We start from the raw sequence: 26,727 nt of genomic DNA on the forward strand, positions 1-26,727 counted from the left end.
GATGATTGATGGACATTTTTGAAAAACATTAATAAAGTTAAAAAGGTTATAAAACACTAAATACTGTAGTATACCAATCTTGTAATGTATCTGTATCTACACACACAAAGTCTAGAGGCCTATATACTAAAATATTAGCAAGTGTTTTTATCTCATGTTGAGATTTGAGTGTCCAAACACACTGTACATCTTTACTGCTTTCGCTACTGACTCCAACAATACCATAAAACCAGAAAAAAGTGGTAATGGATTATATTAAAAGTATACCAGAGTCCTAGCCTGTGCTATGTCATATATTATAGTTGCATTTGAACTTGCACTTTGACTCTAGGCCCTTAGAGCTGGAATCAGTAACCCACCTGAGCTCAACTGCTATGTGACTTTCTCTAATTCTTTCTTTTATTGCCTCAAACCAGACATGCCCCAGGGCCCCATGATCCACTCAAAAGTGGATCAAAAGCACATATAGTGAATTTCATTTTTAAAGTCTATCTTTCTTTATCTCAACTATGGGAGTTTGAGGTTGAGTCAGAAGATTTTAAGGATTGCGACCTTTAATCACATACCCCCACAGATGGACATAACTGCCCTGTCCAGTTTTCCAGCTCACTGTCTTGTCTTCTTCATACTGTACATGTAATTTGAAAGACCGTTTTGGCTAAGTTTCAATTTAATTTTTTTTTTTTTTAGTTTTGGGAGGCAGATTTAGGCTTGCTTATTCTGAGTTCTATATTTCCTTTCTGGACTCTTCTGTCATCTGATTATATTACATTCACTCCTGGTCATCTTCCATATGTGCTTTTTAAAAATCCAAGCTTATCAGTCACAAATATCCCTATTTGTCTTTTGGGTATTTACGCTAGTGTTTCTTCCTCTCAGACCATTCTTGACTGAATTTTCCCACACCTCCCTCTTTTTTGTTTGGATAAGCTCTATATCTTCTTAAATATTTTCCCTTTTGGAACCTCAGTCATGGGATCAGACATACTTTCTCCGGAATTTTTGAAATTTGTATCTAAAGTCAGGCATAGGTTTAGAATTGAGATAGAATAATATTAAGCTATTTCGGTGTAAAATAGATAGTTTATTTCAAAGGAAAAAAAGAGTAAGCTGAAGTAAATATCATAATCACCTAATTTCCATATACAATATTTTCCTAATCAGCTTAGAACATATATTAACATATGGGGACAGCTCCAGAATGACCCCTAAAAAGGAAAATAATCAGGGGTTGTATATTCTTGGCAGTAATATGATGCTTGAAAAGTTAAGGCTTTTGGGAGAAAATGCAACTTAGAAATTTTTGACACGTGAGAGTTTTAAACTAGGATGTTCTGGGATATCAAAGCTTGCTGTGTTGCTAGAGCTCCCTCAAGAATAAAATCATCGGTGGACAGGAATAAATGAGGGAACATTTGCACAAATGCCAAATTAATTCAAGTCATCAGTCTGTAGCTAAGTAGTTTATGTCTTTCAGTCAAATTCTGTATTTTATTTTATAAAATGTAGTGATTGTTATATAATTTATGCAACTGACTGATGCTGATTTAACTATGACTTCCAGCTCATCAAAAAATCCTTGTTGATCAAGCAAAGCTAAGTTTATCAGACATACTGCCACCAGGGAGAACACCATCTTGACAGAGTCTGAGACATGTTTCAGGGAAAGGAGAATGGAGGAGGATATTAGGGCCTTGGCTGTGAAATGTAAAGGTCAGTTTACAAGGTAAGAACTCAGGATTCAGCAGATTTTATCACATAATAGCTTTGAACTTGTGGGCACAATGAGGCAAGGGTCTTGAAGCCACTTTTGTTGAGTAAACTGTTAGTATTGAAAAGTAAGCTTTTTTAGTTCATTCATAGACTTATCTTCTAAGATAAATACTTCCTAAATAGCTAAATTATTTTTGCTTAATCCCAGTATTCTTTAACATAGGGATAGGAAATCATGCCTGGTCCCAATATAATTTAACACAGGAAGAAAAAATTATGTGGATTTTAGTTCTCACTTGCATTCCTGAGTAGGAAAATTGGTCTACACTTTAGAATCATCTGTGCTACTCAAAATAAAGTATAGGTGTAAACTCTCTTCTGTGAAGATTGTGATTCAGTAAGTCTGGATACGACTTCTGTATGCTTAAAAACCTCCATACTTAATTCTGATGAACAACCACAGTTGAGAATATCCAGATACTGCAGCTGGTGATCTATGAACTAAGAAGTGAGCTCTCACCAAACCTCACATCTGCTGTTGCCTTGACAATGGAATTCCCAGCTTCGAAAATTGTAAGCCATACATTTCTGTTCTTTATAAACTACCCAGTCTGTGGTATTCTGTTATAGCAGTCCAAAGCAGCTAAGACACCAGGCCACACCTAAGGTTTCTGCAGTATCTGGGCATTCTCAACTCTGGTTTTTCATCAGAATGAAGTATGGAGGCACTAGTCCCATTCATAAGAGCTCTACTTTCATGACCAAATCACTTCCCAAAGTCTCAACCTCCAAATATCACTGGGCTTTAGGATTTTACACATGAATTGTGGGGGGCCACAAATATTCAGTCTATAGGACTGGGTATCCTCTAACTCACTTGCAGACATGGAGACCAAACAGCCTCTATGGAGTGTGCTACCATGGCCAGGTGCAGTAAGTGATGATGTATGTAAAGCTGAAGAAAGATATATTTTCAAGTGACAAGTACTCCACACTTACCACAGGAGATATATAAGTTGCAGTAATATAAGCCATTACTGGCGTTCCTTTGCCTAAAAATTATTTTCAATAAAGATGAAGATAAATGACAGGTGGGTGCTTTCTATAATTTCTCTTCCAGTAAGCATGACAGAACTTTAATGAATCCAAACATTATGGATCAACTATCATTCCATTCTTTCATAATATTCACCCACTTCTAAAATTTTTATCAGCTTCTGAAATATGAATTTTTCAGCTTTTCTTCTTTTAGAATCTGATTTTATTCCTCCAGACCTGAAGATCACCTACAGAAAAGTAATTAATGAATACTCCAGATTTCAGAAAAGATGCACATACGGTGGTTAAATGTTCTCATCACTATGTTGCTACATAAAATAGATATCTAAAAATCTATTAAAATGAAGTGAGTCGGTTTAATATTCCAAGTTCTCATCAACTAATGTTCCCCATTCTTTTCTTTGTAATATGTTCTACAATAGCAAGGCTTAACTCGCTGCCTCTGGCAATTATTTTATACCTGCTCACTGGCCTTATCCAGGTTATAAAATGTTACACTCTTGGAAGGTATAGTCCTTTCAAATCTACAGAGCACTGAGAATTGAATTCTGTGAATGAGAGTTGCTTAGAGCCCATTCAGTTCAAATTAATTAGTAAGCATCTAGCGTATCTACTGGGAAGGGAGCTTACGGCAATTTAGAAACTGTCTGCTCAGAGAACTCATTGCTTGGAGAAAGGCAGTCACAGAGTTTTCATTCAGACCAGAGCCTTCATGCTGCTACATAATTCTTCTCTCTTTCTGTTTTGCCAAGAGGGGAGGGAAAGAAACAAGGCCATCAGAAGGAACACAGCAGGGATGCTTGGTATTCAGCAATCTAATTGAAAATGCTAAAGAGACAAGTTCATGCCTCCTCTCTGATTAAGATGGAACTGATCTGTTCTCTCCTTCCGGTGAAGAGTAAAGAAGGAAGGGAGGCTACCTTTAGGAAGTTGAAAAGAGGTTCTGGAGACCTGGAAGAAGTCAGGCAGAGAAAGTATTAAGAAGGGAGAATAAATTTTAAAAGTCAATGCACTTAAACATGAACAGAAACAAGAATGTGATTTAAAAATAAATGAATAAAATGCAGAGAGTACTGAAGTGTATATATTTTTACAAAACTTATTAGTGTTATGTTACCTGTTTAAAAAATGAGTAATTGTTCTAGTTAATAAATGTCTAACTGTTGTTATAAAAACAACAAAAAGCCTATCTCTACTAAAGGTAAAATAATGATTTACTAAGGCTCCTGACACCTTGGCTACTCAGACTTCCATAATTGATTGATTGATTTTTTTTAAAGATTTTTATTTATTCATTTGAGACACAGAAATACAGAGAGAGCATGAGCAGGGGGAGAGGCAGAGGGAGAGGGAGGAGCAGACTCCCTGCTGAGCCAGGAGCCCAATGTGGGGCTTGATCCCAGGCCCCTGGGATCATGACCTAAGCCGAAGGCAGACGCTTAACCATCTGAGCCACCCAGGCGCCCCAAGACTTCCATGTTTCAACAAATAGCATCATATCTTTATTCTAGTTGACATCTCATTGTTGCTTGGGTCCCCTCCCCTGCCCCACAATGCTTGCTATAGTGCTTTACACATAGCAGAGGCTCAATGCACATTCTTTTATATATATATATATACACATATACACATATATGTAAACTTGACATACAGTGACATATATGTACAGATTTTAAACATACAATTCAGTGAGTTCTCAGATGCATACCCCTGTGTAACCGACACTCCAAAAATATAGAACAACCTCATCAACAAGCAAGTTCCTTCTTGTCCCTTTCTAGTCATTCATCACTATCCATAGGCAACCACCATTGTTCTGATTTCCATAGCCATAGATTAATTCTGCCTGTTTTTGAGCGTCATCTAAATGGAATTATTAGTATTTTTTGGCTTTTTTTCACTCATAGGTTTTTGAGCTATATACATGTGATTGCTTTTATTAGTTTCTTATATTTTATTGCTGAGTAAAATTTTGTATGAATATACCACAATTTGTCTTTTCATGGCTTGTTGATGGCTACCAGTTCAGCAGTTTCTTCCCAGTTCTGGATCATTTGAAATAAAGCTGCTGTAATATTCTTGTATTTGTGTATGCTAACACATACTTTCACTTCCCCTTGGTAGATAGCTATGATTGGAATTACTAGGTGGAAGGGTAGGTTTATGTTTAATTTTGTAAGAAACTTCCAAAGAGTCTTCCAAAAAAGTGGCACCATTTTACATTCCCACTAACAATGCAAGAGAGTTCCGGATTTTCCACATCCTTGCTAACTTTTTTTTTTTTTAATTTTGGCCATTCTAGAGGTTATGAAATAATACTTCATTGTGGTATTTTATTATTTGTGGTATTATTTTTCAAACCCATGATGATAAGGATATTGAGCACCTTTTCATGTGCTTAGTGGCCATTCCAAAAATGTTGCTTTGTTAAGTGTCTTTCTAAATCATCTTCTTCTAATTAGGTTGTTTGTCTTCTTGTTAGTGAGCTGTAAAACTTCCTTATATATTCAAGAAACCAGTCTTTTGTCAAATATTTGTATTTAGGATATTTTTTCCTATATGTGCCTTGTTTTTCTTTTATTTTCTTAAGGGTAATTTTTATTGAGCAGAGTTTTTTTTAAGATTTATTTATTTATTTGAGAGAGAGAGAGAGAGTGGGGAGGAGGGGCAGAGGGAGGAGAGAAAGACTCTCAAGCAGATTCCCTGCTGAGCACAGAGCCCGATGTGGGGCTCACTCTCAGGACCCTGAGATCATGACCTGAGCCAAAATGAAGAATCCGATGCTCGACAGACTGAGTCACCCAGGCGCCCCATGAGACTTTATTTTTGATTAAGTCTAATTTAACATTATTTTTCACTGAGTATAGTTCTTTTTGTATCCTCTCTAAAAATATCATGAAGTTATTCTATGTTTTCTTTTGGAGTAATTATAACTTCCACTTTTATCTTTGGGTCTGCGGTTTATACTGAATTAACTTAGTGGATGGTATGAGTTAAGGAAATCTACTTGATCCTATACCATTTGTTAAATGAATTTGGGTCACTGCTTTTGTTGAAAACCAATTAATCATGTTTGGCTTTTTTTTTCTCTTCCATAAATCTGTATACCTATTATGTATTTTGCCAGCACTGCAATGTCTTGCTTACTCTAGATGTATAGTAAGCCTGGAAATCGGGAAATGTGATTCTTCCAACTCCGATCCTCTTTTATTAGAATTGTTTTAGTTAGTTGTTTTTTTTTTAATAGATTTCTTTGCTGATTGCTCATCCTTTCATTTATTATTTTCTTCTTTTTATGTACCGAACAATGTATAGCTTTTTGAAAATACTTGTCTGCTACTTCTTTTTCTTTTCTTGCCCACTACTTCTAACATCTATGTCATCTCTTTTCATTGACACCTAATTTCTCTAATTTTGGGTCACCTTTCCATGTTTCTTTGAATGTCTAGTAATTTTTATTGTAGACTAAACTTTGCAGCTGATTCACCGGAGAGAATCAGCATTATGTTGTCTTCAGTTTTAAAGTTTGCTCTTATAGGCAGGTTAAGTACTAAAAAATGTTTTTTATTCTCTTTGATTGTACTCTTTGTTAGAGTAAATCTCTTTTAATTCTTCTTACTCCCAGGGTGTAGCCCTTTCTTCAGGGTGTGATTCTTTAAGGCATGATTTTTTCAGGTTTTTCAGCTAGATGCCCAAGCTGGTCAGTGAGGTCTCCTAACAGTAAGTTCAGACTCTGATGTCTTTTAGTCCTATAAGTCTTCTGGTATGCTGGTCAGCTCTCAGATCAACTGCAATCACCCTGTATTAGGCATTGTAGAATCTTGCTCTGAATATGTGCAACTCGCTCTCAGAACCCACAAGGGACTCACATCCACATTTTTAGAGCACTCTCTATGAGGATTGCTCATCTTTGGTTTATATTCCACATAGTCTAGTCACTCTCCCAGCCCTGAGCTCTGATCTGTGCCTCCTCCTCCAAAGGAAGGACTGTACTCACTGCTTGAGACTGACACCCTTTGTGCAGTTTGGGAAACTGTCCCCAGGTAGAAAGCTTGGATGAATGTGGGGTTTCTTTCTTTTATTTTCATTCTTTCAGAAACTAAACTGCCCACATTCAGCGCCTGAAAACTAGTGCCTCATATACTTTGTCCAGTTTTTTGTTTTTTAACACTGTAAGAATAAGTCCTTAACCAGTTACTTCATTCTGGTGAGAGATAGACGTTGATAAACATTTTATTTTATTTTATTTTTTTAAAGATTTTATTTATTTATTTGTCAGAGGGAGGCACAGTGAGAGAGGGAACACAAGCAGGGGGAGTGGGAGAGGGAGAAGCAGGCTCTCCACAGAGCAGGGAGCCCAATGCGGGGCTCGATCCCAGGACCCTGGGATCATGACCTGAGCCAAAGGCAGACGCTTAACGACTGAGCCACCCAGGAGCCCCCATTGATAAACATTTTTAACCTTTTAAGTGAATCAGTGCTCTAATTGCAAATGGAAACTCCAGAGGAAAGCAACTAGGCTTCCAGGAGCATCAATTACAAGCACATTCATAAAACAACTTAGTATCTATTGGATTTGTCTTGCTCATCCTAGCCATAGTTCTCTGGCATATATTGTTTATCTAAAAACTAAAATTATAATTTAAATTCATCTTTGCCTTCGAGATTTAAAACTGAAAGTTCATCTTCTTCACAAAACTTCTCAATAATGATCACTTTCTTGTGTTGCATTATTTTCATTTTTTCCCTTCCCAACAAGTCAAAGGACTGCTTTTGATCTCTTTGTTTCATACATGGGTGGTTGCAAAGTTAAACGGTTTGCGAAGCCATAAAATAAATATACTTTGCTTTTTATAACCTGTACTTATCCATCAAGAAGGGCCACCATAGAGAGTATTTGTCAAGAGGGTATTTCTAATTCTTTCATTCCTCTGATCAATGCAATAATTTTGAATACTTCCTTTGGCTAGAAGCAAGTAGAAGCAATTCCCTGTTTTTAACTAGAGCTAATAATCAGAAAATTCACAAGTGTTTATCTCTAGATTGCACCTTTCTCTAGAGCTGCAGATAGAGATTTCTAAATATGCTGAATGAGTTCTATTGGCACATTTAACTTAAAAGTCCAAGACCAAAATTTGTTCTTTCCACTCTCCAAAATTGTCTTTCCTCCTGTGATTTCTATTACCTCTCCCTCAAAACTCAAATTAGAAATCATAGAATCTTTTTTTTTAAATTTCCTCCCCTCTTACAGTATGATTTATTCATTGTATTTTGAATTATTTTTTCATCCATTCTCTTTCCATTCCTAGGGACATAATTGTATTTGAAACCTTATCACTACTCCCAGCAGGATCATAGCAATAATTTCCTAAATAAATTTGTACCTCCATCTTCCACATGCTGCCAGAGTTATGCTTCTAAAATAGATTTATAATATCTCTTCACACAAAAATCGTTGCTAGCTCTATGTTACAGAAAAAAAGCCAAGTTTCTGAGCATGTGCATTATGTCCTTTGTCATCTCGCATATACCCATTTCCAGGCTCATCCACCACCCAGTGTTCTGTTCCCTGTTAACAATGGTACATTCTTGGAGTGCCTGTCATCAGTTTTAATTTTCACTGTCCAAAGCAGGTGTTATGTATCACAATACACTTTTGTGTGTTCTAGGAATCCAGTGTCATTGAGTTAATTTGTCACTACTCGTTTTGTTACAAACTACACCCAGGCACTTCTACCCATCCCTTTACTCTAGTTAAACTCATCAACTTGATGATGCAAATGTTCTGGAAATTTTACCATTGCGTTTCTACCTGTGCTGTCATCTTATACCAAAAGTGTTATTTCCCTTGTGTATTCCTCGTCTAAAAATCTCCATGGTGTTTTTAAATGTTCAGGGCTTATTTATGGCTTTCACTATTTTTTTGAACAATGATCACCACATTTACTGAGCTTCATGTATGTGTAGGTAATATACCAAATGCTTCACACCGTTTTATTATTTCATTACATTCTCAAAAGAATTGGGACACCTGGGTGGCTCAGTTAGTTAAGCATCTGACTCTTGATTTCAGCTCAGGTCATGATCTCGGGGTCCTGGATGCAGCCCAGCATCGGGCTCCATGCTTGGCAGAGAGTTTGCTTGAAATTATCTCTCCATCTCCTCTGCCCCTCACTCTGCTCACACTCTCTCTCTCTCAAATAAATAAATAAATCTTTAAAAAAGAGAATACAAAGTACTCTTAATGCTTTTTACATCATATTTTCATTAGTTAAGTAAATGTCTTTAATTATTCTTCAAAAGCAGGATTCAGGTCAAGTTCATTTTTTTTTCCTCCTCATCATCGTACCTTGCAACATCCTGAACTGAATTTAACTTTTCTTCCTCTTTTTCTTTCCTTCTTTTTGCTTTCTCTCTTTCCCTGTATAATTTTTTCCTCTATCCCTAATACATGTACCACTTGTGGGTGTTGTTAATTTTAATCAAAGTTTCCTGTGGTTTCACAGGATGCTACCTATAGATGCAACCTGAGAAAATTTCAGTTTTATTGAGAAATAATTGACATGCGTCGCTGTATAAGTTAAAGGCCTATAGCACAACGGTCTGATTTACATATATTGTGAAATGACTGCCACAATAGGTTCAGACAACATCTGTCTTCTCATAAAGATACAATAAAAAGAAAAAAAAAGAAGAAAAAAGGAAAAACAAATTTTCCTTGTGATGAGAGCTCTTAGAATTTACTTTCTGAACAACTTTCCTATACATCATGCAACAATGTTAGCTGTAGACATCATGTTGTACATTACACCCCTAGTACTTATTTATCTTGTAACTGGAAGTTTGGACCTTTTGACCACCTTCTTCCAATTTCCCTTCCCTTAACCCTCCAACTCTGGTAACCACAAGTCTGATTGATTTTTCTATGAGGTTTTATTTTCGTTTCTCTTTTTAAGATTCCACATATAAGTGAGAGCATGCAATACTTGTCTTTCTCTGCCTGACTTATTTTACTTAACATAATTCCCTCAGGGTCCACTCATGTTGTTGCAAATGACAGGATTTCCTCATTTTCCGTGGCTGAATGACATTTCATTGGGTGTATATGCACAACTTGTTTGTCCAATCATCCATCAGTGGACACTTAGGTTATTTCCATGACTTGGCTGTTGTAAATAATGCTACTGTGAACATAAGTAGAGATATCTTTTCAGATTAATGTTTTTGTTTCTTTTGGATATAGTCCCGGAAGTTGAATTACTGGATCATGTGGTAGTTCTATGTTTAATTTTTTGAGAATCCTCCATACTGTTTTCCACAGTGGCTGCACCAATTTCCACTCCCACCAATAGTGCACAAGGGTTCCTTCCTTTTTTTTTTTTTTTAAAGATTTTATTTATTTGAGAGAGAGAGAGCACATGAAAGGGGGGAGGGTCAGAGGGCGAAACAGACTCCCTGCTGAGCAGGGAGCCCAATGCAGGACTCGATCCAGGGACTCCAGGATCATGACCTGAGCCGAAGGCTGTCGCTTAACCAACTGAGCCACCCAGGCACCCACAAGGGTTCCTTTCTTGCCACATCTAGTCCAGAATTCATTATCTTTTGTCTTTTTTATTGATGGCCATTCTGACAAGCATGAGTTGATATTTCATTGTGGTTTTAATTTGCATTTTTCTAGTAATTCATGATTTCAAACCTCTTGTAACTGTTGGCCCTTTCTGTCTCTTCTTGGGAGAAACGTTTGTTGTGGTCCTTTGTCCATTTCTTAAACTGGGTTATTTGTGTTTTTGCTATTGAGTTGTATGAGTTCATTATATATTTTAGATATTAATCCCTTATTATATAGTTTGTAAATATTTTCCCCATTCTATACAACCTGAGAAACTTTAAGTTGATAAATCATTTTTCACTGGCTCTTACCACTATCTGATTAAAATCACTAATTTCTGGGAGTATCAGCAAAGAAGAGGACTTTTTAATCGTCCTCTCATGTTCTCTTCTATTATTCTCTGTGAAGCTTTTTAGGGACACCTTTCTACTATAGATGTTTCCAGAAACTTTCATTTCCTGATTCTACTCAAGCCACAGATCTTTGTTTTGCCAGTATAAGGCTACATTTCTCAATCCCTCAACGTGGTGAAGCTAAATGAATTCTGAGAAGATGAGTGGAGAATATGTTCTACTCTACCTGTTAGAACCCACCTTGTCACTTGACACTAAAATAGCACTGCTTTTGCTTCTAAAAAAGTGGCCTATTATGGGGCACCTGGGTGGGTCAGTTGGTTAAGTGTCAGACTCTTGATTTCAGCTCAGATCATGAGCTCAGGGTCTTGAGAAATAGCCCTGTGTCAGGCTCTGTGCTTTGTGCAGTCTGCTTGAGATTGTCTTTCTCTCTCTCCCTCTGCCCCTCTCTCTGCTCATACACATGCTCTCTCTCTAAAATAAATAAAAATAAATAAAATCTTAAAAAAAATAAAAAATTTCCCTAATAGAGCAGCTACTCCTCTTTCTGCCTATTATTTCTTCTTCATGAGGTATTCATAGATATTTATCGTTTCCTTAGCCTCCATTCCACCATTTTCTGATTGTAACCCCAGTTTTTAGATGAAGATCCATCCTCAAAAACCTTTCCATGTTTCCTGAGTGAGTCTTCATACTTTTGCTCCATGGTTGAACACCCGACTTAAGCCTATGTCAATCTAAATCATGACATTGTCTTAGTCCTGCTATTTATTTCATGTGTTAAAAAGTTACTGAAGTCAATCTAATCAAAATGAACATTTAGATTTACATGGTGACTATTAGAAAAGAAGCTCACTATGGTCAGTGTACTTCAATTAAAAGGATGGAACTCATGAAGCCATTTTAGCATCAGGATGCAAGTTTTTATTTAAGATAAAGGAAGCTCCCCACCCCCCCCGAAAAAAAAAAGGTCGTCAAGCAAAGAGGTAGAGGGAAAATGAGAACTGAAATAACATGTTAAACTCTTTGTACAGCTGAGCCTAAAGCCTGACAGTTGTTGGATCTCTCAGTTATGTCAGGCAATGCACATATTTTTTTTTTTCATGTGTGAGTCAATTTGGGTTTGGAATTCTCTTACTTGCAACAAAGGGAGCTAACTGAAATGGGCTTAGGCATGAATACATGGGATGATTTCTAATACCAAAGTCATTTTAAACAAGAAGTGCAAATTGAAAATGCCAAATATATATATATTTTTCACCACACATAGATTTTTTTTTCTTGTGATGAGAACTTCTACAATTTACTCTCTTAGCAACTTTCAAATATACAATACAGTATTATTAACTATAGTCACCATGCCATACATTAGATCACCGGGACTTATTTTATAACTAGAGGTTTGTACCTTTTGACCCTTTTTCCCCATTTTGCTCACCCCTTACCTCTTGCTTCTGTTTTCTGTATCTCTGAGTTTGTTTGTTTTATTAATTCCACTTATAAGGGATACCGTACGACATTTGTCTTTCTCTTTCTGACTTATTTCATTTACCATGATGCCCTCAAGGTCCACCCATGTTGTTGCAAAAGGCAGGGTTTCCTTTTCTAATTTTTTATGGCAAAATAATGATTAATAATCCATTATATACATTTTTTCTTTTTCCATTCATGTATCCTTGGACTTGCTTCCATGTCTTGGTTATTATAAATAATGCTGCAATGAACATGGGTGTGCATATATCTTTCCAAGTCACATCCTCATCAACACTTATTATCTTTTTGATAACAGTCATTCTAACAGGTGTAAGATGATACCTCATTAGGGTTTTTATTCGCATTTACCTGAGGATTAGTGATGTTGAGCACCTTTTCATATACCTGTCATCCATCTGTATGTCTTCTTTGGAAAAATATCTATTCAAGTTTTTTGCCCATTTTTCAATCAACTTTTTTTTTTTTTGCTATTGAGTTCTAGGACTTCTTTATATATTTTGGATATTAACCCCTTATCAGATAATGATTTGCACATATTTTCTCCCTCAGGGGAGAAAATATGTGCAACCTATGTGATATAGGTTGTCTTTTCATTTCGTTGACGGAGGCTTCGGTTTAATGTAGTCCCACTTGTTTATTTTGCTTCTCTTGCCTCTGCTTTTGGTTTCAAATCCAAAAAAAAAAAAAATCATTGGCAAGATTTATGTCGAGGAGCTTACCACCTTTTTTTCTCCTAGGAGTTTTAGCTTTTTACATTCAAGTCTTCAGTCCATTTTGTGTTGATTTTTATGTATGGTGAAAATAGTGGTCTAGTTTCATTCTTTTACATGTGGTTGTCCAGTTTTCCCAACATAATTTATTGGAGAGACTGTCCTTTCCCCATTGTATGCTCTTGGCTTCTTTGTTGTAATTAATTGACTGTATGTGTGTGGGTTAATTTCTGGCTATTTTGATCTTGATCTGTGTGTCTGTCTTCATGCCAGCACTATACTGTTACTATAGCTTTGTAATAAAGTTTGAAATTAGGAAGCATGATATTTCCATTTTTGTTCTTCTTTCTCAAGATTACTTTGCTATTTGGGTTCTTTTGTGGTTCCATACAAATTTGGGGGTTATTTATTTCTGTGAAAAATGCATTGAAATTTTGATAGGGATTGTAAAAATACCTTATTCTTGTAAATACCTTACCCCATTCTCCCACCTTCCACTCTCAGACACAGACTTTTGCACATGAGTTCAGTGTCTGACTTAAAACCAAGCAATGATAAACCCTTTCCAGAATTTTTAAATTAGGGACCAAAGAAAATGAAGCAACAGCATCCTCTGTGGCAGTGTTTTCAGCCATATGGCACAAGCCAATCTAATTGAGTAAAACCCAGAAGTCCGCAAGAAACAGCTCTAGAAGTATGTGAACTTTTCAATAAATTTCTCCTTTTTTCTTAACAGCTTGAGGACAGATTAAGATAAACAACAAGGAAGTGATGTTAAATCCAGGTCTGTTGGATTCCAGAGGACAGTCATACCTCTACTGCCTATATATTAGGATACTTTTTTCTGTGTTCCCTTAGTGTCTGGCATTGTGCTTTGTACACCAAATACATTTTTGTCAGACTCATATGATAAAATTATATTTGATAGATACTTTTCAAAGAGATTTATTTAAAATTGAAGAGGAATCCCTTGAGCCAATACCACTTTATTTGTTGTTTCCTATAACCCACTTCATTCGAGAAGCTGCTTAGCTATAAAATGATAACATTTGAGTCTGTGCTATGCCAAGAATGTCCTGTTTGGCCCTTTTGCTTCCCCTGTGCTGTAAGTTGGATCCTGATCTGAGTAAAATTTCATCTATTGAATAGGACCAACTACAAATATATTGAGATGCAAATGCACAATAATGAGAAAAAAGTCCAGAAAGAGAGAGATCTTTTGCTGAAAGATCATAACTTTTTTGTTGAAAGATCATAACTTTTAATAGAGCACTATTTTTTCAGAAATCTTTTTCTCCTCTTTAAGTAATTTTAAAAGGTGCCTTCAGTCTGAACTTCCAACCATGGCAGATTCAGTATGGATATGTATCATTTTTACGCCCATGTTTCTAAATCCAGTTATAAGGTAAAGTGTAATTTCTGGAGGTCATTTTTTTGCTATTGCAGTCCATGATGATTTGGTGAAGAGAATTAACAAATCCATTTACTTTAAACTTCTAACCTCCATACCCTAGTGATGTTCCCAGAGAAAGAAAGAAAATCCCTGAAAATGACAGTGATTAATGCTTCCAAGAAAGGCATATTGAGGGGTCAGTTCGCCAACAGGCATTTTTATAGGGAAGGTCTGCAGTACATTTTCAGAACCTCTTCCTGTCTCAATTTTAACAGTCACACAGTGGGTTAAGTAATATATTCAGTGCAAGAGGTGTAGACATAGTCTCTCTTCATTTGCTGTGGCAACTTGTAAAGGACTTTGAAGATGAACAGAAGTAAATATAAGTTCTATATTCCCTGCCTTTTTGATCAGTAATCCTCACCTATTCCTACTTAAGGGGAAGGTTGTCTCCAAGGAAAGTCTTTTCTTCTCAAAGAAGATTAGCAATAAGGGTGTAGAGTCTGGGGCTAGCAGGTTAAAGTGCAAAAGCTGATGGGGATCCTCAGGATGGGCTCTCACTCTTGGTGAGCTTATCGACAGTCAGTGTTGGGTCGATAATTTAGAGATAGTGTTTGATGGGGGAAAATTTATGAGGATGTAATATTATCTGATGAATTTCAAAAGGTAAGACTCATATTTTCTATCATATTCTTTCTCCCAAATTAACTTTGAGCAGGCATGATGTAAGAGATAGCATGAATAAAAAGAATTACTGACTTTAACAGAAACCAGGATATATGTGTAATTTAAAGGGAATGTTCTCATTTTTCATTGCTGACTAATCTATGTTAGCTACTTATTTAATATCCTCTTTCATTAAGTCTTGAAATATCTCTATTAGTATAACTGAAACTAAATTATAAAGAAGGAAATATTAGAAGAGGCTTTGAAGGTGCTACAGAAGCTATTTTCATTGTCAGATTTTCAAAAGGGAACTGAGAAATAAAGATGAGAAGAACATCTTTTCTTTTCTGAATTCTGAACATCTGCATTTTAAAGCAATTAATTGTCACCTAATGGCAGTTAATTCTGGTCTAATAAAGATCATAAAAATAATTGCTGGTAACCTTTATGTTTTCATAAGGCTCCCTTAAAACAGTCTATGTTGCAGTATACTTGCTCGGTCCTAATTTCTGCTATTATACCTTAAAATAAAAAAATTACAGGCTTGGCAAGAAAGTTAAGATGACATCCAAAAACAGACATTGAACTTCTCTTTCACAACTCCCACTGCCAACAGCCCCAGTCCACTGACAGGATTAAAGCTATGTCTCTCTGGAGATGGAAACTTCATAAGAAGATCTGAAGGCACATATTCAATTCCTTCTGTGTCACAACGGTCTCTAAGGACACTCAGCTGCACTTTTTCTCAATATTGCAACAGACAAAGAAACTAAGGGCTTCTCTGGAGCCTCACCTTGACTGGGGCTTCATGATGAGCCTCCACTGCCACTAGAAAGTGGGGACATGTGGATTTCACCTGCCTACCTGCTGACAATCCCTTCCAGAACCCCAGTCTCTTCTAGATATTTTAGGGATTTACAAAGACCTAAAGATGTGCTAAAGGAACTCATCTGTTTGATAGATATAGATATATATCTGTTAGAAAGATATATATATATATATATATATATATATATATATATATACATATATATATATATATAATAATGGCCAACGCTTATATAGCTATTACTATGGGTCAGGCAGTGTTCTAGCACAAAAAAATTAGAGATTTTTAAAAAAAGTATTTGGAGTATAACTACTCATAAAGCATGACTATGATTGATATGGTCAGCATCCATGCCACTCCCTTTTAGTGCTTTTCTGTATTGCAGAGCCCAGAAAGCTAAGAACTACATTACCCATACGCCTACAGCCAAAGTTTTAGATGAGAACTAACTTCCACAACTAACTTCCATAGATGCATTCCTATTAAACTGGAAAGACATAAATGAGGCTGAAACCCTATTTCTGTTACTGCTTCGACAATCAAATCAGTTTTGGGGATGTGAATAATTGATGACAGTTGTTCCTTTGATACCTGAACTGTTTTTACAATGATACACTGTGGAATTCAGCAATTCCAGTGGTACCCTCCTGATCCCTACTCCTTCAGTCTTGCAAATACAAGCAATTTATTTTTTGTATTAAGTTCCTTTTTTCTTAAAAATTTCAAGTGGCTTCTGCTTCTTGAACTGGAACTTCAACAGTACCATATTTAAAACCCTAAATGCCTACATATGATAGACCTACAAGGAGAGAAATCTGTAATTGTTATCTTACCTGGTAGGAACTGAAGAAAACAACAATCTGCTTATGGTTGGAAAATGAAATATAAGCATATCTCAGAGATACTGCAGGTTCACTTCCAGACTACCACAATAAAAAGAATTTTGCAATAAAGTGAATAAAATGAAAAAAATGGTTTCTTAGTGTATATAAATGCTATATTTACACTATACTATATTAAGTGTGCAGTAGCATTATGTCTAACAACAATAATACAGTACTGGCAGTCCACAGATGGCAAAAGCAAAAAGATTTACTTAAATTATCATTACATCGTGATTGCCTCCAACAACATGTCCATGGAAGGCAGGACGTGGTGGATCAAGTGGTGGCAAAAATAGGACACAGTATGAATGAGGATTACAGACACTGTGGAATGGGCAGACTAATTCTGACAGTACTGGGTGCATTATAAAGTACTTAAACTCCCTCAAGAGAATAAGAAAACCAACCACAAATTGGAAGAAAATACTTCCAAAAGATATATTTGAATAAAGGAGTGTTGTCCAAAACATATAATAAATTTTTATAGTAAGAAACTGAACAACCCAATTAAAACATGATCAAAATTTTGAACAGGTGTCTCAACAAAAAAGATATACGCATGGCAAATAGGCATATGAAAAGATTCTCAACATTCTTGATCATTAGAGAATTGCAAATTAAAACAACGAGATACCACTACACATCTATTAAAATGGCCAAAATTCAAAACACTAACAATACTAAATGCTGGTAAATAGGCTGATTTATTGCTGATGGGAATGCAAAATGGTACAGACATCTTGAAAGATAAAAGGTAAAGCTGTGCAGACCATGAAAAGTTCAGTAGAAGGGAAAGAGGAATAAATAGGTGAAGCACAGAGCTTTTTTGGGACAGTGAAACTACATGATACTATAATAGTGGATTCACATCACTATACATTTGTGAAAACCCAAAATACCCAACAGTAAGTGTGAACTCTAATGTAAACTATGGCCTTTGAGTGATATTAATATATCATTGTAGGTTGATTGGGACAAATGTACCATTCTGATGCAGGTTGTTGATAATGGGGGATGTTGTGTATGTCTGGGAGCAAGGGGAATATAGGAGTTCTCTCTACTTTTTACTCTATTTGCTGTAAATCTAAACTACTGTAAAAATTATGTTAAAAATAATAAATAAAACAAGTAATAAATAAGTTCTTATCTGTAGGCATGATCAGAGGACTAGGGAGTTTCTATCACTGGCCTAAGAGAGTTTCAGAGCTAATATTTCTGCAAATGAGATACAGAGTCTGATCCTATGGATTAATGAAACATCATTTGAATTCATAATTTCACTAGATCTTTTACTGAAAGTTGGGATATCAATTGGAGAGGATAAAAATGCTGAGTAATGGAATTTGAATATTTTTATGAATTTAAATAGATTTGAGTACTATGAACTCAAAAACCATATTGAGTCATCCTTGATAACCGTATTGAGTCATCCTTTTTTTGTTGTTATTTGTTTTTTTTCCCTTTAAGTAAGTCCTGCCTTACTTAAAGACTCATCGATGACATTAAGGGCTATGTTTATTTAATGAGACATGAATTTTCCTCATACCCATTCCTTCTGTTGTGGAGGAAGGAATACCTCTGCCCTTCAAGATCCTTTTAGCTGGACTAAGAATTAAACTGACATGAGACAGATAAACAGGAGAACATCAACTTTAGTTTGGTACATATGGGAATCCACACAGACATGGAAATTCCAAAGATAGACTAAATGAGGTATATATATCATTCTGAATTAAGGAGAAAAGGGATAGGGTCTGAGACTTCTTTTTTTTTTTAAGATTTTATTTATTTATTTGAGAGAGAGAGAATGAGAGATAGAGAGCATGAGAGGGAAGAGGGTCAGAGGGAGAAGCAGACTCCCCGCTGAGCAGGGAGCCCGATGTGGGACTCGATCCTGGGACTCCAGGATCATGACCTGAGCCGAAGGCAGTCGCTTAACCAACTGAGCCACCCAGGCACCCAAGGGTCTGAGACTTCAAATGGAAGGAATCTAATTCACAGGAAGATGAAAAAGAGTAAATGTTTGGTAAACAAATATTTGCTGGGCCACTCAGAAACAGTAAGACATAGAGGACTTTGATCAAAAGGGCCTTGCTAGGTTTGTCCCTGTCTACCATACCTAGTTCATATCATAAGGTAGTTATCTATGGTGATAGATCTCTTCCTGGAGCAGGTCCTCTATCTAAATTCTTTTAGGCAGTGGAGGGAGAAGGAAAGAGCTTTTCCTGAATCTGCTAGGGTTTGATTGCTTTTTAACTCAAAATAATCTTTATGCTAAAGTGTCCCATCTTGGGGTGGCCTACTCTTGGCCCACACACTTACATCTCATTGCCTCAAATAAGCCTCCACACCCATCTCAGATACAAAATACAAAGTGTGACCCAAAAAAGAATTGTAAGAGTTTGCTAATTTGTATCATTAGAAACTTGGCAACTGTGAGTGAGATAGATTCTAAGGGTGCTAGACCTAGAAAAAGGAATGTAATTTTAGATTAAGTTGAATTAGTTGGTATTGGAGCCATAGCCAGATTTATCTGGAGTTATTGTGCTATCCCAGGTTGCTGAGAGTGGCTCTGGGTGCCGGTTGGTGACTGAAGCCTGCACTAAGTGATGGCTTACATGGTATGGAGCTCAACTGTGGCAAGTCCCATTAGGAGAACATAAGGCAGGCCCAAGGGTTATGGAAAAAAGCCATGAGTTATTTGTAGGTAATTATTCTGCTTTTGAGAACTAGCTGATGGCTTGATACTAAACCCCAATAGAAGCCAATTACTTGAGTGTGAGACATTAAGTGGCCATGTGACTGAATGGGGCCACTGTCTGACCTACAAAAGTCATAGATTTAGGTGTCAGCAGTATTCCATCCTCAAGTGGAAATTCAATTAAAAAATGCAAGATCGAAAAACTACAAAACAATACCAACAGTAACAAATTAGATAAAATAGAAAAAAACTATTATAAAAGCAAACTGTAAAAAACCCACCACCACCAACAACAACAGTCAATTACCTAGGAATAAAATAACCAGAAATGTGCTAGGATGATATTTTAAAAATCAAGTTTTCTGAAAAAGCATAAAAGAAGGCACTTGTGGACAGATAAAAAAATTAAAAGGTAAGGAGACGAAGCATTGTATATGGGATCAAATTTCCTGAAATTAAGCTATAGTTTTAATATAACACCAATGTCAATACAGTAAAAAAAGAGAGTAAGAGATAACAAAGTCATAGAAAGATGAAATTAATGTTACAGAATGGGAGTTACAAGACTGTAAACATGCAGACTGTTTCCAAAATGTAAACCAAATGAAATTTATCCCAAATGGTTGTAGAGGTTAGTTCATTTTCCTTTTCTTTCATTCATTCGTTGGTTCGTTCATTCATTCATTCATTGTCTCTTTGCTTCTTTTTAGGTGAAAGATGTGATGAAATAATTATTCAGTTTATCTGGTTGAATATATTTATTGAATAACTAAGATGATTTTGAGAAAGATATCATTATAAAGTGCTAACAAATAAATAATTATGGCACACTGACATAAAACAAGAAAAACATTAAGAAATAAAGTGCAAAGTCTGGAAACATCCAATATAAATGTGGAAATGTAATGTTGGATATATGTGACATTACAAATTTGGGAGGTACAGATGGATTATTGAATAAATGTCTTTGGAGGTATTTGACTATCCAGTGAGGGGGAAAAAGCATCTTCCAGCCAAATACAAAAGAGAAAAATGAATTTCAGGTCAATTAAACCTTGGAAGACAGAAATAGAGCTGTAAATATAAAAGAAGGGAATGTTGAAGGGTATTTTTATAATCCAGTGTTAGAAAAGGCCTTTTTTAAGCATGTCTTTGAGGTGAGTGAGCATTAAAAAAAAAAAAAGACTATTTAGTTTCACATTTTTAAATTATATTCTTTGGGGCACCTGGGTGGCTCAGTCATTAAGCGTCTGCCTTTGGCTCAGGTCATGATCCCAGGGTCCTGGGATTGAGCCCCGCATTGGGCTTCCTGCTCAGTGGGAAGCCTGCTTCTCCCTCTCTTGCTCCCCCTGCTTGTGTTCCTGCTCTTGCTAACTCTCTCTCTCTCTGTCAAATAAATAAAATCTTTAAAAAAAATTAAAAAAATAAAATTATATTCTTTTTTTGAAGATTTTATTTATTTATTTGAGAGAGAGAGAGAGTACAAGCAGGGGGAGCAGCAGAGGGAGAAGGAGAAGCAAGCTCCCTGCTGAGCAAGGAGCCTGACATGGGGCTCGATCCCACGATCCTGGGATCATGACACTTAACTGACTGAGCCACCCAGGTGCCCCTAAAATTATATTATTCTGAAGACATTTTGAATAAAGTTGAAAAACCAATGACAGATTGAAGAAAACTTTTGTTCTGAGGATGATAAAGTGTGACTCTCAAAATATAAAGAGTCTGCAAATTTGAAAAAGAATGACAAATAGCAAAATGTACAAAGAATTTTACCTTTGGGATGTTTGTCTTTTTTTTTTTTTACAAATGAGTAAAAATAACAAAAGTTAGGGCGCCTGGGTGGCTCAGTTGGTTAATCGACTGCCTTCGGCTCAGGTCATGATCCTGGAGTCCCGGGATCGAGTCCCGCATCGGGCTCCCTGCTCAGCAGGGAGTCTGCTTCTCCCTCTGACCCTACCCCCCTCTCATGTGCTCGCTCTCTCTCTCTCACTGTCTCTCAAATAAATAAATAAAATCTTTAAAAAAAAAATAACAAAAGTTAAATATAAATAGCAAGTAAACATGTGGAGTTATAATTAGAAAAGGATAAAAGCAATGAAATCTGATTTTAGTCTACAAAATTGACAAAAATAGACAATGCTTTCAAGCCTAGGTAATGGTAAATGAGCACTCATACACAGTGGGTGGGGGTGTAAATTGGCTAAAAAATTTTTAGAGGACAATTCTGATGAGTATATAAAATTTAAAAATGTGACTAATCAATTATAGATCTAGGAATTTCTCTTACAGAGATACTCCCAAAATAAGTCCAAAAGGTTCAGGATTATTCATTGTGGCAGTGATTATGATAGCAAAAAAATTGAAATACCCGTCAAATAAGAATTAAACAATTTATGATATATCCTTAAGATGGATTAATCTGCAGCAGTGAAAAAAATAAAGTACTTGTGTGCCATATACATAATGGGAGAGATGTGCACAACAAATAGGGCAAAAAGCAAGGTGCAGAACAGTGTATGTGATTACATATATTCATATACATGAATCTATATACATATGTCTCATGAACATATTTACATGCATAAAACTCTAGACTGGTATCTATTAAATTGGAATAATTTCTATTGGGATTTGCGGGTATGCGTTACATATTTATTTTTATAAAAATTTTAAATTTTTTAATAGCAAACAAAGAACTATTAAAAATTCCTATTATTGGGACATGAACCTCATTTTTGACTAATTAATGCAAAACTGTTGAGAATGTTAGTTAATATATACTGATATCTAATTGCCAAATATGCATCTCAAGTGTTTTGCATGCTAATCTCAGTCACTCCTCACAGTCATACTGTGAGAAAACTCCCCACACTTCAGAGAGGAAGCTGAGTCAAACAAAAGTTTAAAAGCTAGCTTAGACAGACAGCTGTAAAGTTAAGGGATTCCTGTCTCACATTTAGGTCTTTCATCCACTTTGATTCTATTTTTGTGTGTAGTGTGAGGAAATGGTCCAGTTTCATTCTTCTGCATGTGGCTGTCCAATTTTCCCAACACCGTTTGTTGAAGAGACTGTCTTTTTTCCATTGGACATTCTTTCCTGCTTTGTCGAAGATTAGTTGACCATAGAGTTGAGGGTCAATTTCTGGGCTCTCTATTCTGTTCCATTGATCTATGTGTCGGTTTTTGTGCCAGTACCATACTGTCTTGATGATGACAGCTTTGTAATAGAGCTGGAAGTCTGGAAATGCCACCAGCTTTGCTTTTCTTTTTCAGCATTCCTCTGGCTATTCAGGGTCTTTTCTGGTTCCATATAAATTTTAGGATTATTTGTTCCATTTCTTTGAAAAAAGTTGATGGTATTTTGATAGGGATTGCATTAAATGTGTAGATTGCTCTAGGTAGCATTGACATCTTCACAATATTTGTTCTTCCAATCCATGAGAATGGAACGTTTTTCTATTTTTTTGTGTCTTCCTCAATTTCTTTCATAGGAGTATTGTATAGTTTTCTGAGTACAAATTCTTTGCCTCTTTGGTTAGATTTATTCCTAGGTATCTTATGGTTTTGGGTGCAGTTGGAATTGGGATTGACTCCTTGATTTGTCTCTCTTCTGTCTTGTTGTTGGTGTATAGGAATGCCACTGATTTTTGTGCACTGATTTTATATCCTGCCACTTTAGGGAATTCTTGTATGAGTTCTAGCAATTTGGGTGGAGTCTTTTGGGTTTTCCACATACAGTATCATTTCATCTGCAAAGAGTGAGAGTTTGACTTACTTCTTCTTTGCCGATTTGGATGCCTTTTATTTCTTTTTGTTGTCTGATTGCTGAGACTAGGACTTCTAGTACTATGTTGAATGGCAGTTGTGATAGTGGATATCCCTGTGGTGTTCCTGACATTAGGGGGAAAGCTCTCAGTTTCTCCCCATTGAGAATAATATTCACTGTAGGTTTTTCATAGATGGCTTTTATGATATTGAGGTATGTAACCTCTATCCCTACACTGTGAAGAGTTTTGATCAAGAAAGGATGCTGTACTTTGTCAAATGCTTTTTCTGCATCTATTGAGTGGATCGTATGGTTCTTGTTCTTTCTTTTGTTAATGTATTGTATCACATTGATTGATTTGTGGATGTTGAACCTACCTTGCCGCCCAGGGATAAATCCCACTTGGTCGTGGTGAATAATCCTTTTAATGTACTGTTAGATCCTATTGGATTTTGGTGAGAATTTTTGCATCCATGTTCATCAGGTATATTGGTCTGTAATTCTCCTTTTTGATAGGGTCTTTGTCTGGTTTTGGGATCAAGGTAATGGTGGCCTCATAAAATGAGTTTGGAGGTTTTCCTTCCATTTCTATTTTTTGGAACAGTTTCAGAAGAATAGGTATTAATTCTTCTTTCAATGTTTGGCAGAATCCCCTGGGAAGCCATCTGGTCCTGGACTCTAGTTTGTTGGGAGATTTGTGATTATTGCTTCAATTTCCTTAGTGGTTATGGGTCTGTTTAAGTTTCCTATTTCTTCCTGGTTCAGTTTTGGTAGTTTTACATCTCTAGGAATGCATCCATTTCTTCCAGATTGTCTAATTTGCTGGCATATAGTTGCTCATAATATGTTCTTATAATTGTTTGTATTTCTTTGATGGTGTGATCTCTCCTCTTTCATTCATGATTTTATTTATTTGGGTCATTTTTCTTTTTGATAAGTCTGGCCAGGGGTTCATCAATCTTGGTAATTCTTTCAAAGACATCTCCTTGTTTTGTTGATTTGTTCTATTGTTCTTTTGGTTTCTATTTTATTAATTTCTACTGTGATCTTTATTATTTCTCTTCTCCTGCTGGGTTTAGGCTTTATTTGCTATTCTTTCTCCAGCTCCTTTAGGTATAGGGTTAGGTTGTGTATTTGAGACCTTTCTTGTTTCTTGAGAAAGGCTTGTATTGCTATATACTTTCCTCTTAGGACTGCCTTTGCTGCATCCCAAAGATTTTGAACAGTTGTGTTTTCATTTTCACTGGTTTCATGAATTTTTTTAAAATTCTTCTTTAATTTCCTGGTTGACCCATTCATTCTTTAGTAGGATGCTCTTTAGCCTCCATGTAATTGAGCTCTTTCCAAATGTCCTCTTATGATTGAGTTCTAGTTTCAAAGCATTGTGGTCTGAAAATATGCAGGGAATGATCCCAGTCTTTTGGTACTGGTTGAGACCTGATTTGTGACCTAGGATGTGATCTATCCTGGAGAATGTTCCATATGCACTAGATAAGAATGTGTATTCTCCTGCTTTGGGATGGAATGTTCTGAATATATCTGTGAAGTCCATCTGGTCCAGTGTGTCATTTAAAGCCTTTATTTCCTTGTTGATCTTTTGCTTTGATGATCTGTCCATTTCAGTGAGAGGGGTGTTAAAGTCCCCCACTATTATTGTATTGTTGTCGATGTGTTTCTTTGCTTTTGTTATTAATTGGCTTGTATAATTGGCTGCTCCCATGCTAGGGGCATAGATTTACAATTGTTAGATCTTCTTGTTGGATAGACCCTTTAAGTAGGATATAGTGTCCTTCCTCATCTCTTATTATAGTCTTTGGTTTAAAATTAATTTGTCTGATATAAGGATTGCCATGCCAGCTTTCTTTTGGTGTCCATTAGCATGGTAAATGGTTTTCCACCCCCTCACTTTAAATTTGGAGGTGTCTTTGCATCTAAAATGAGTCTCATGCAGACAGCATATCGCTGGGTCTTGTCTATTTATCCAATCTGATACCCTGTGTCTTGTGATTGGGGCATTTGGCCCATTTACATTCAGGATAACTATTGAAAGATATGAATTTAGTGTCATAATATTGCCTGTAAGGTGACTGTTACTGTATATTGTCTCTGTTCCTTTCTGGTCTCTCTTTGCTTAGAGGACCCCTTCAAATATTTCTTGTAGGGCTGGTTTTGTGTCTGCAAATTCCTTTAGTTTTTGTTTGTCCTGGAAGCTTTTGATCTCTCCTTCTATTTTCAATGACAGCCTAGCTGGATATAGTATTCTTGGCTGCATATTTTTCTTATTTAGTGCTCTGAATATATCATGCCAGTCCTTTCTGGCCTGCCAGGTCTCTGTGGCTAGGTCTGCTGCCAATCTAATATTTCTACCATTATAGGTTACAGATCTCTTGTCCCGAGCTGCTCTCAGGATTTTCTCTTTGTCTTGGAGACTTGTCAGTTTTACTATTTAGATGTTGGGGTGTTGACCTATTTTTATTGATTTTGAGGGGGTTCTTAGTGCCTCCTGAATTTTGATGCCTGTTTCCTTCCCCAAATGAGGGAAGTTCTGTGTTGTAATTTGCTCCAATATACCTTCTGCCCCTCTCTCTTTCTTCTTCTTCTGGGATCCTGATTATTCTAATATTGTTTCATCTTATGGTATCACTTATCTCTCGAATTCTTCCCTCGTGATCCAGTAGTTGTTTATCTTTCTTTTTCTCAGTTTCTTTATTCTCCATCATTTAGTCTTCTATATCACTAATTCTCTCTTCTGCCTCATCTATCCTAGCAGTTAGAACCTCCATTTTTTTTTTTATTGCACCTCATTAATAACCTTTTTGATTTCGACTTGGTTAAATTTTAGTTCTTTTATTTCTCCAGAAATGAATTCTCTAGTATCTTCTGTGATTTTTTCAAGCCCCGCTAGTGTCTTTATAATTGTTATTCTGAACTCTAGTTTCAACATCTTACTCATGTCCGTATTAATTAGGTCCCTGGCAGTCGGTACTTCCTCTTGTTATTTTTTTTTTGGGGGGGGGGTGAGTTGTTACATCTTGTCATTTTGTCTGGAGAAGAAGAGATGAATGAGAGAACAAAATGCTAAAAGGGTAACAATGACCCCAGAAAAATATACACTAAACAAATCAGAAGAGACCTGAAACCAAGGGGAAAAAAGAAAGAAAAAAATATATATATATAATCAGGCTGGTGAATAGAACAGAACCACACACTAGATTTTGGGTGTCTTTTGGTCTGTTAGAAGAAACTGCCTCCCAAAATTTTAAAGAAAGAAAAACTTATATATATACAAAAATAAGAGTAAATATGATGAGGGGATGAAATATGAATGTAAAGATGAAAAATAAAGATTTTTAAAAAGGAATTGATAAAAATTTGGTTGAATAAAGAAAGAAGAAAAATCTAAAAAAAAAGGGGGGGGGAGAGAATGTGATCAGGCAGGAGACTAGAACAAAGCCATACACTAGATTTGGGGTATATTTTGGTCTGTTAGAAGAACCTGTATCCCAAAATTTTAAAGAAAGAAAAACATATATATATATATATATATATA

General features: G+C 36.1%; 1 protein-coding gene across 1 annotated transcript in view; it reads left to right on the forward strand.

Annotated features, from left to right (window-relative positions):
• Nucleotides 1-1,673: 1,673 nt before the first annotated feature.
• Nucleotides 1,674-26,727, forward strand: part of LOC112837799 (superoxide dismutase [Cu-Zn]-like) — a 68,351-nt gene continuing 43,297 nt past the window's right edge. The window contains exon 1 of the mRNA XM_025890381.2: nt 1,674-1,726. Within this exon, the coding sequence (XP_025746166.1) occupies nt 1,674-1,726 (53 nt within the window). The remainder of the gene's footprint in view (nt 1,727-26,727) is intronic.

The sequence above is a fragment of the Callorhinus ursinus genome, unplaced genomic scaffold (assembly GCF_003265705.2).
Source record: "Callorhinus ursinus isolate GAN/ISIS: 27379988/994484 unplaced genomic scaffold, GSC_fseal_2.0 scaffold22, whole genome shotgun sequence".
NCBI classification, from domain to species: domain Eukaryota; kingdom Metazoa; phylum Chordata; class Mammalia; order Carnivora; family Otariidae; genus Callorhinus; species Callorhinus ursinus.